Source organism: Numenius arquata, chromosome 6 (genome assembly GCF_964106895.1).
Source record: "Numenius arquata chromosome 6, bNumArq3.hap1.1, whole genome shotgun sequence".
Taxonomy (NCBI): Eukaryota; Metazoa; Chordata; class Aves; order Charadriiformes; family Scolopacidae; genus Numenius; species Numenius arquata.
In genome coordinates this window covers 66,449,436-66,459,313 of record NC_133581.1, presented here as the reverse complement: position 1 = coordinate 66,459,313, position 9,878 = coordinate 66,449,436, and the positions used below count along the sequence as shown (strand labels likewise).

Sequence of the window (9,878 nt, the reverse complement as noted above, 5' to 3'; positions counted from 1 at the left end):
GTGAAGGCACCCAAACCCCAGAGAATTCCTTTGATCTTTTCAAAGGACAACCAGGAGCATTATCATCATTGCTATTTGTTTCTATTTATCAGTATCATGTCACTGCTTCTGTAAAGATAAAATCCTCAGCATTAAAGCCTGCAATACTTTGGCATGAATAGGCAAAAATCAATCAAGGGGGAAAAAATAATGGCAAATGTCACATCTATATCAAACAGTACAAGTGTTGCAGATAATCTCTAAGGGGACCAGAGCTAAAAAGACACTGAACAGAAGCAAACAACGTACCTGTTCCTTCACACAGAGGCTGTAGGAGTTATTAAAAGGATGTTTGCAGCTACAGTGGCTGGCTGTCCACATGTTGCCCCAATTCTTAGGACATATTTCTTCGCATTTCTCATCTTGGTCAGCAACATCTGCATTGTTTTAATTCTCCGTTATGCTCAGCAATGTAATTTTTTCACATCTGCTATTATATTCTGGGTTTTAATAAACTGGTCTTCTCCTTGATCCTCTCATCATCTGTTTCTTCATTCCCTGAACCTACCCTAAATCCTGCGATACCGAGCAATTTGCTTCTACAATCCTTTCTCAGGCAGGTTTCACTAAAACCCTCCAGCTGTGGAACTAATGCTACAAATGTAGAACTACAATCTAAAAATCTCCACACCTGGAGGTCTTGCACTGGCCCTACTGGGAATCCCACCAAACTCAAACCACTTAAGGAATTTGTACACAGCCATTCTTTTGACTTCAAACAACAGCTTTGAAAGTCGCCGTGACCATACATCATCCTCCAGATCAATGGCAAATATCAGTTTGTGGCTGGCTCCTTCACAACATACTTTACACGTCTAAGCACAGAATGTAGAAACATAATTTTAAAAAACAAAATTCCCTACTATCAATTTATGCATTTCTTCCTATTAATTAATGACCAAAGTTACTGGCACAATAAACCAGAAATGATACAAAAAGAGGTTTGCTAAAATGCCCATACCAAGGGCAGCAGCCTAGCTCTTAAAAATCAGGCAGTCAGAATACCTTTCTTTTTTCCCCCTGGAGCCATCTTTCACGTTAGTTTGGATAAGATAAAAGCTCCAAGCAACATCCCTAAAACCTGTTTGCACAGAACATTAGAAAAGAGGGCCATGATAAGCGCAGGATGTGGTCACATCTCACTGCTTCAAGTCTGAATTTTCGCTGAATTTCACTGAGTTTTTAGAGTTGGAAGGGACCATAAAGATCATCTAGTCCCATGAGGTATCTCAAGAGCCACCTTCAGCTTTCCTTCTGCGTGGAGTTACCAATCATTTACCTAAACAGCAATGCTAAGGGCACATCTGTGAGATCTGGACACTCCCAAGAGCTTGATGTCCTGCTGCTGCCAGAATATTTGACTTTAAGTGCATGGTTTAAAACAGCAAGCATTTCTCATTTTCTGCTTTTAGAAAGTCCTATTTTCTCTGCACCCAGAATGGACCACCCAGAACCTCCACAGAGCACCTGGGAGCCCCCTGAAACTCCCCTGCACCCATGAAGGCCACACACAAAAACCACACTAATGCCAAAAAGGGCCACCAAACTGCACTCCAGCCTGGTAAATTCAAGCAGACCCCTTCTCTCCTGTGTGCTGTGAGTGAAGGCTCATGCCTGTCGCCATGTCTTCCTCACAGCCTGTGTGGATATAGACTCCGGATCACACAGACCCACTTTACAGGAAGGGCCCGTCCCTTCAACTTTTCCTTTGCACTCCATATGCACTGTGCACACCACAGCAGACATAAGACCACCAGAAACAAAAAGAAATAAAAGGCCAGGGCCACAGGAACCTGGGGAGCACTCTACATTCACTGGTTGCTTTCCAGCGCCACATTTATCCCATGAACAGCATCCCAAATGAAAAGGGCTCAGGTAATTCGGAAGCAATTTACGGTAAGCCACTGAAAACCAATTTCTACCCCTTTTTTTCAGTCAAAAAATCGAAGCCGGCTCTGAAAAGGCACCAAAGAGAAGGGGAGCCGCACGCGCTGCCGCCCGGTCCCTCACAGAGCCCTCAGAGCGCCGCACCCTCAACGGACACCCGCGGCTCGAGACACGGTCCTTCCCGCCACACCGCCTCAGCCAATCAACGCAAAAATAGCCGCCGCCGGTTGTGTGTTTCTTTTTTTAAAGCCCGCCTCTCCTTCGTTTCCCACCAATCAGAATGCTCCTCCCCTGAAGCCGCCGGAGGCTTTCTATACGCAGCAGCTTCCCATTGGACACAGGGCGGGAAGGGCTCGGCCAATGAGGGTGGCTCGGGTGGGCGGGGATAGTTCAAACCGGCAGCGGCCGAGGAGCAGCGCCATGATGAAGCCGGTGAGGGCCGGGCTGGGGCTCGGGATCCCCGGGGTCGCCTCAGCTCCTGCTCAGGAGAGGGGGAGGGCGGCTCCCGGCCTCCAGGTGAGTTCCGCGCTCTCCTCCCACCGCAGTCCTGCGCCGTGACACCGGGCGGCTTTGATTCCTCTGACGAAGAGGCCGCTGAGGAGGACCCGAGGCCGCTCCCCATCTCCTGGTGAGACACGCCCCGCGGTCTTTTCCCTCAGAAACTCCATTATATCCCTCTCCTGTGAAACGGGAGCCTTTTCCCAAAGGAAGCCCGCCCTAGGCTCTGGTGAGGTGCTGGAGCGAGGGCTGAGGTCGTGCCTGGCCTGATGGTGCCCCCGAAAAGGGGTTAAGCTGGTGCTGGTGACCTATTAGGGGATGTGGGGCCAGGTCCGCTTTCGGAAGCGTTGGCTAGCCCAAATGTCTCAGTGCTATGGCGGGGGATTTGTCAAAAATTCTCTCCTCCTCTTGAGCAGGGGTATGTGATGAAGTACAGTACTAAATGTGTGACTGATGTTGTAGAAACAACACCGGAATAGTTCCGTTTTATTCTTAAAATTGAATTAGAGGTAGGTAACTCTTCTCGTGGTCTCAGAGAAAAGGAATGTCTGATGTGAGTTATGTCTTGATAGTGAGCTGTCTCTAGTCAAAAAACCAAAAAGTTCTGGTTTTATTTATTTATTTTTTATTTCCCAAAAGGCTGTCTTTGTCTCCTGCCTACTCTTCTAAATTCCTGGGACTGTGTTCCCTTCCAGGTAAGAAGCATTCACTGAAATTTGTAGGCGGGTTTGAAACCAAAGAGAAGTAATATCTTGTACCCCAAAATCCTGTGTTGCATTTACTTGGTGGGGTGACTTATTTTGTAATGTACTACTGGAATAATTATTTCAGAAATACCAAATATAGAGATAGTCTAGAGAATATCTTAATGGTTGGACTAGATGATCTTGAAGGTCCCTTCCAATCTAGATGATTCTATGATTCTAAGATTATATGGTAAGAGAATACTGCCCATCTTCCATTGTCAGTTAAAATATTTGGCTTTTTAGCCTGGCTTACTATTTATAACAAGCAACAACAGTCAAAGAGGACTGCTTTGACAAATAATTCCTTTATAAGACATATTGGGCTCAAATTACACTCGTTTTGCTGACAGGTGTGTATTGCTCTCCCTTAGTGTCTGGGTTGCAGTACCATGGCCATAATATAAAAATAAGCATGTAAGCTTTCACTGTATTTAACTAACAAAACTGCAGCCATGGTGCATCTCTTGTGGTCACAAAAGAGATAGAACTGCTGGTGGTTACAATGTGAACTTCCCCTACTTCATTTAAAACAGTTACTCTGCTTTCATTAGCCAACTCTGAGAAACACAAGCTTGGGACTAATACCAGACTAAAGAAGTAGAAAACAAGCATTGAACAATTTAAGGTATCTTGAAGTGAGTGATGGCCAGTGCTGATGAAAATCCCACTAAAACTTGAACGCCAGCTAACATATATGCGAAAAAACAGCTGCATTGTGTTTTTTAGCCATCTGAGCTGTTCATGTAATAGCTGTTTAATCTTCATACACTAACCTCCAGTCGTAGCCCTCCTGATACAGCTCTTGGTCTTCAGGATTCGGCTGTCATGCCTTGAAAAGGTGTTTCGAGAGATGGACAATCCTGACTGTTGTCAGGGCAGGCATAAAGATTGTGTGCCTATGGGGCTGTAAAGGAAGGAGGGGAGACGGAGGACACAGTGCAAGGATTTTGAGCAGATACATCTCGCAAACCAAACAGTAGCTGTGAATAGCGCAGTGCAGTATTCCATAGGGGTTGCAAAAATGCCTTGGTACCATGAGCTGAGGAAGATAGAATAGTAAGGAGGATTTTTAATGTCATTTGTGCTGAGAATTACAGAAGAGGGAACTTACTTTCCTACCAGTCAACCAGACAACTCTTAAGTGATCTCTGTCCAGCCCTTTTGTTTGTTGGGGTTTTACTGTTTGTGTTTTGTGGGGGTTTTATGGTTTTTTTTAAGATGTACTCTGATTTACAATATCCAGAACTTTTCATCTGGAAAATACATAGCAGCTTAAAAACCTTGGGCAGTTTTTTTTTTAATCCTATTACATTACAACATTAAGCGGATAATGGTGTTTAAACTCTCTTCTGTGCTAGTGATCTATTTGCAAAAATAAGAACTGTTTTATTTGGGGTTTGCCTTTGATACTTGCTTTGGTTTTGGAGGGAGGTTGTCTGTCCTGTATTCTTCAGCTGTAGCAGCCATTCCACAAATGTCACTTATTTGGAGTGGTAATTGTCATTCATAATTTGTTTTAGGCTGCAGATTTAAGGATGTTAGAAGAAATCTTCAGAAAGATATAGGTGAGTCTTCTGGCCGGGGTACAAGTGCCTCTCGCTTGCATGTAATGAGTGAGAACAACATGCAGGTAAACTGAAAGTGTAAGTTATTGAGAAGTGGTTTAAAGTAAAGAGGTTTACTTTATCTTAGTCTGGAGACTGAAGGAGTTGTTGTTTATCTAAATCTGGGCAGAGGGATCCAGACGCCAGGGATCTAAAACATGGCTTCCCTTTGAGAGGTGGTGGTGGTTGATTTGTACTTCTATAATGGATGGTAATTTCTAACATGCCACGATGTTAGAACGCAGGGCAGTTCTTTACAAAGTCTTCTGGGGGAATGTCTGATGGCAATATCTAGCTGAGATTTGATAACGCTGTTCTTGGAGATGCAGCAAACATCTTAGCACAGTCATCGTTATGAGTGCTCGATATCACTTTCACCTGTGCAGTGCCACTTTCTCTGTGGCTTCTCTACCAAATGTTGGATAAGTAGGGTGTTTCCAGGCTGGAGCTATACAGGCATCTGCGTATCTTTCACAGAAACCGTGAAGTCTGTTAAGTCACAAGCAGGAGAAGGCATCTTCAAAACAGCTAGGACCATGATAAATTAAAAATTTGTAATCTCCTCTTCCCAGAGAAGTGAGATTGGAATAGAAAAGGTGAAATAATGTAACGATTTGTGCCAAGTAGTCATCTGTAAATATTAGAAGAGCAGAGACTAATAGCAAAACCCCACAGTGTTTGGACATAGTCACAGCAGGAGATGGGACAGAATCGTGCTTAAGCTGGTGCTTAACGTGCTGCTGTGCTTTCTAGTGGGATTGTCCCAAGGTTCACTTCGAGCTGAGGAAATTCCTCTCGTGGGTTACCTGAAAGCAAGTGTGGGAGAGACTCAGTAGAAGTAAATGCTGCTCAGAGCAAAATTACTAACTCCTATTGTCTTAACCTCAAAGATTAAACAAAAGAATCAGTACCAAGTAGCTTATCTGTTTATCCTTAAGCTTGATAGGCTTTTGTTTATTTGCAAGTATCTTGATCTGTTGGCAGAAGAACTAAAGAACTATGGGACCCAGGATATATTTGTGCTTTGTACCAGCGGGGAGCTCTTAAAATACCGAGTACCAAACCTTATAGACACCTACCAACAGCACGGGATCTGCGTGCACCACTATCCTATTCCTGATGGGGACGCTCCTGACATTGCCAAGTGCTGCAAAATTCTGGAAGAGCTCAGAAGCTGCCTGGAAAGTAACCGGAAAACAATCGTACAGTAGGTTCTGGTTGCCTCCCTTTCTTCCCACATTCCTGTAAAAGATGCCAGCTTCTCTCTAGATGCGTGACCAGCTGAAACAGAATCCTGTTAAATGACAACTGCATTCTTTAGGGCTAGTTCAAGCTGTGAAAAGCTGCTTGTTTCTCGTCATGCACCTTTTTGGAGCCAACTTGTCCTTTGCAAGATTTCAATCTCCTGTTTCCCCCTTGCTCACTCCAGCAAGTGCTTCAAAATGTGTATTGAATGGCACCATATGGCTTCTTGCCGCTGGCCTGGCTGGGTATCAGGTATACGATACGAGCTGTAAACTAAAGCAGCTGCTGTCAGAGGATAACACACCCCTGGGCTGTTTATCAGGGACTCGGTGGGTTCCAGCAGTGCAAAACTCACTCTTAAATTGCATGAAATGGGTTTAAAGTAATTTCTTTAGACACTTGTAGATGAGCTCAGGGTAGAGGGGGAAGAGCTTTCCAAGTTCTGCGTTTCCTGAGTGATCCTGCTGACAGCTCCCTGCGCAGACATCCACCGAGTCCTCGGGCTCCCTGCTGAGGCGGAGCCCTGCTGCTGTCATTAGCTCACAACTGTCATCCAAGCCTTAATGTGGTGTAGGATTTAAAGAAAAGCGAGGTTGTCCATCTTCGTGCCGTTTGCTGTCCTTCTGTGCCTTTGGGATTATTACCGTGAATGAAGCGGAGCTTGGAAATCGCAGTTTCTCTAGAAAGGCACTACTTAAGGAAGGTCTGAAGAATAAATGGGAGACAGCCTTGTGGGTATATTCTGACTTTCTTGTACCACTGCTCCTCTTGATTATATTAAGGCAAGAATTGTGTCTCTATATTTACATATTGAGGGGGCTCTGGGTGTTGCAGCGTCCTAAAGCTTGTTACGACCAAATGTTTTCTTCTCTTTCAGCTGTTACGGTGGCCTCGGACGCTCGTGTCTCGGTAAGCAGTTGTCTTTTCCCTCTCGATGCCTGACTAATTAATCCATCCTATGAACCCGTTCTCCTGAGACAGCACTGTCCAAAGGAGCCAAACTCTGCTTGAAGCTTAATTATGGTTACAATGCAAACTGCTGCTGTGGGTAGCAGGGTAGTTAATATATTTGATCAGTCTTTCAGTGGGGTCGATAGAAAGTTTTCTCTTATTTTCTGACTCTTTCTCCATTTTCACTGCAAATTTTAGTCTCCTCTGACCGACGGGATTGCACTTGCCCCTCTTCCCTGAACATCTCCTCAAGAACAGGAGATGAATCTGTTCCTCTGCACCTGTCTTCAGCCCAATGTTCCCCCTTAAAGCTTTCAGGGGCATTAGTTACTGTGTGTGCCCTGGAAGGAAGGGGTGCTGATATTGCCAAAAAACCAAATGTAGTCAGAAGACACAAAGAGGAATTAACTGGGTGTACTGGGACTCCTTCCTGAAAAGCCTAGAATTTGCATCTCAAATGCCGCTGGAAAGGCAGCGGGGAACAGTGGGGGGGGTTTCACCCATTTCCAAAGCTCTGGGCAGGAGCAGCAGATGGGTCAGCACCAAGAAAGAGTATTCAGTAAAAGATCCAACAGATCCGTGACCCCGATATGAGGAGGCTGAGTTTTCCTAGAGAGGTTTTCATGGCACAAAGTCATGCTGCGTACAGCAAGAGGTGCTCAGTAGCACATATACACGCATATATACCTTTCCCTTACAGTAGCTGCGTGTCTCCTGCTTCAGCTTTCGGAGGCGCTGGCACCTCAGCAAGCGATAGACAGCCTCAGGAGCTTGAGAGGGTCCGGGGCGATACAGACCATCAAGGTAACAAGGCTACAGCAGGTAACACACGTGTTGAAACAAGAGCGGAGAGCTTGCACGGTCCTGTCCTCCACCACACAAAGGGATCCCTCTGGCTTTGAGATGCTCCACAGCTGGTGCCCCTGCTCTTCTCTTGGGTTTCAGCTGCTTCTGGCTTTCTGCTTTTGTGCTGCTCCTTGTCCTGCTTCTGTTGAATTCAACAGCTCTTCTCCCTGTCTGCTCTTCACCATCATTGTTGCTTTCCCTTCCTTATCATAGAATCATAAAATGGTTAGAGTTGGAAGGGACCTTAAAGATCACCCAGTTGCAACCCCCTGCCCTGGGCAGGGACACCTCCCACCAGACCGGGTTGCTCAAAGCCCCATCCAGCCTGGCCTTGAACCCCTCCAGGGATGGGGCAGCCACAGCTTCCCTGGGCAACCTGTTCCAGTGCTTCACCACCCTCACAGGAAAGAATTTCTTCCTGAGATCTCATCTCAATCTCCCCTCTTTCAGTTTAAAACGGTTCCCCCTTGTCCTGTGGCTCCCCTCCCTGATCAAGAGTCCCTCCCCAGCTTTCCTGGAGCCCCTTTAGGGACTGGAAGGGGCTCTAAGGTCTCCCCGGAGCCTTCTCTTCTCCAGGCTGAACCCCCCCAACTCTCTCAGCCTGTCCTCACAGCAGGGGGGCTCCAGCCCTCGCAGCATCTCCATGGACCTGCTCCAGCAGGTCCATATCCTTCCTGTGCTGAGGACCCCAGAGCTGGACACAATACTCCAGGTGAGGTCTCTCCAGAGCAGAGCAGAGGGGCAGAATCACCTCCCTAATCCTCCTTATCTACCTCCTTATCCCTGCTCATCGCTCACTGAGCTATTGTCCCTTCTTCTGCTGCTCACATTCTCCTCACAACTTGGACACTTGCTTGATTTTTCTGCTGTGGTTTCGTTCCACCTTCTGTCGCTATCGCATCAATGCGCTGGCAGCCATCTTTTAAGAAGTGTCCCCAGCACCAGTGATAAAGGCAATGTGGGGGGAGGCCTGAGTTGCTGAACATAACGGGTTTTTCTTGTTTTGGTGGGATTTTTAGCTATTCTATATACATATTCCTCTTGACATGAGTCCTAGGTGTTATGCTTTTAAAACAGTTCTAAGTAGAGGAAAGAGGAGCTGAGACTTAAAAAGTTTTCTAGTAGTTTCTGCGGAGAAAGAGTTGCCTAAATCTTGTCGCTTTGCTAGCTCTAAGCCTCTCTGGAAGGCAAATCTTGTTTAAACTCCTTGTTGAAAATTAGTTTTCTCCAAAGCGAGGGGGCAGGTGAGGAGCAGTTTGTGTCCCTGGCTGAAGAGACGGGGAAGGATATGACCAAATGTTCTAATTGGAGGCCCTTGTGGCCGCTTGGGGTGGGTGATCTGTCCTTGAGCCTCTGCTGACCAACACCGTGATCTCATCTTGAACGTTGGCGTATTAATACTCCACGTCATGTATGAGTTGACCAAAGAACTCTTACTGTAAGCTGTTGTAGATCATCATCCCAGCTACAGGCCATGTTCTGTGTCACCGACTCGTTACGGGGAGAGTAAGACCCTTGGTGACCCCCGTAAAGCAGCTTTGAATTCTGCCATGAAGCACCCACCTACTGAGGGCCACGGTTTGAGCTCAGGGGCGCCCTTTAGGAGGAACCAGAGGAGCCAAGCCAGGATCCAGTGGATAAATTCCAGAGAATTGGGAGTAAGCACAAAAAGAACAAATAAACAGATCAGAGGGTGCCGTTTTCATCAGCTTTTTAAGATGAGTGGTGCCTTTTCCCAAAGTATGGAGCGCTCCTGACACATCTGGTTGTGCTTTTTCAGCAGTACAATTACCTCCACGACTTTCGGGAGAACCTAGCGGCACATCTGGCAACGAAGGAGACGCTGTTAAGATCGGTATCGCGGTAACTCGTACTGACTGTGGTGTGTCTTTGTGTCCGCTTGGCTGCGACAGACGGAGGGACGAGACGCGACGCTTGGCTCCTGACCTTCAGTTTCTCATGGCTGCCGCCTGCGTGACACAACCGCCCGCTTTGACACACACACAGTCTTTAATACTCACTGCCTTAAAAATATATGGGAGCGTACGTGGCCCGCACGCCT

At 46.4% G+C, this 9,878-nt stretch overlaps 1 protein-coding gene across 1 annotated transcript; it reads left to right on the top strand.

Moving 5' to 3' along the window:
• The first annotated feature begins 1,883 nt into the window (after positions 1-1,883).
• CDKN3 (cyclin dependent kinase inhibitor 3) lies at positions 1,884-9,878 on the top strand. Its single transcript, XM_074149597.1, has 8 exons — positions 1,884-1,935; positions 2,329-2,554; positions 3,064-3,119; positions 4,691-4,735; positions 5,759-5,981; positions 6,897-6,928; positions 7,671-7,774; positions 9,597-9,878. Exons 1-8 carry the CDS (start codon positions 1,884-1,886, stop codon positions 9,681-9,683), a joined length of 825 nt encoding a protein of 274 aa, XP_074005698.1. The 3' UTR covers positions 9,684-9,878.

Excerpts from the sequence above, each read along its gene's own strand:
- CDKN3 (XM_074149597.1), top strand. The coding sequence starts at position 1,884 with ATGAACAGCATCCCAAATGAAAAGGGCTCAGGTAATTCGGAAGCAATT. Across the intron at positions 2,555-3,063 it reads AGGCCGCTCCCCATCTCCTG|GCTGTCTTTGTCTCCTGCCT; the intron begins GTGAGACACGCC and ends ATTTCCCAAAAG. Across the intron at positions 6,929-7,670 it reads CCTCGGACGCTCGTGTCTCG|TAGCTGCGTGTCTCCTGCTT; the intron begins GTAAGCAGTTGT and ends TTTCCCTTACAG.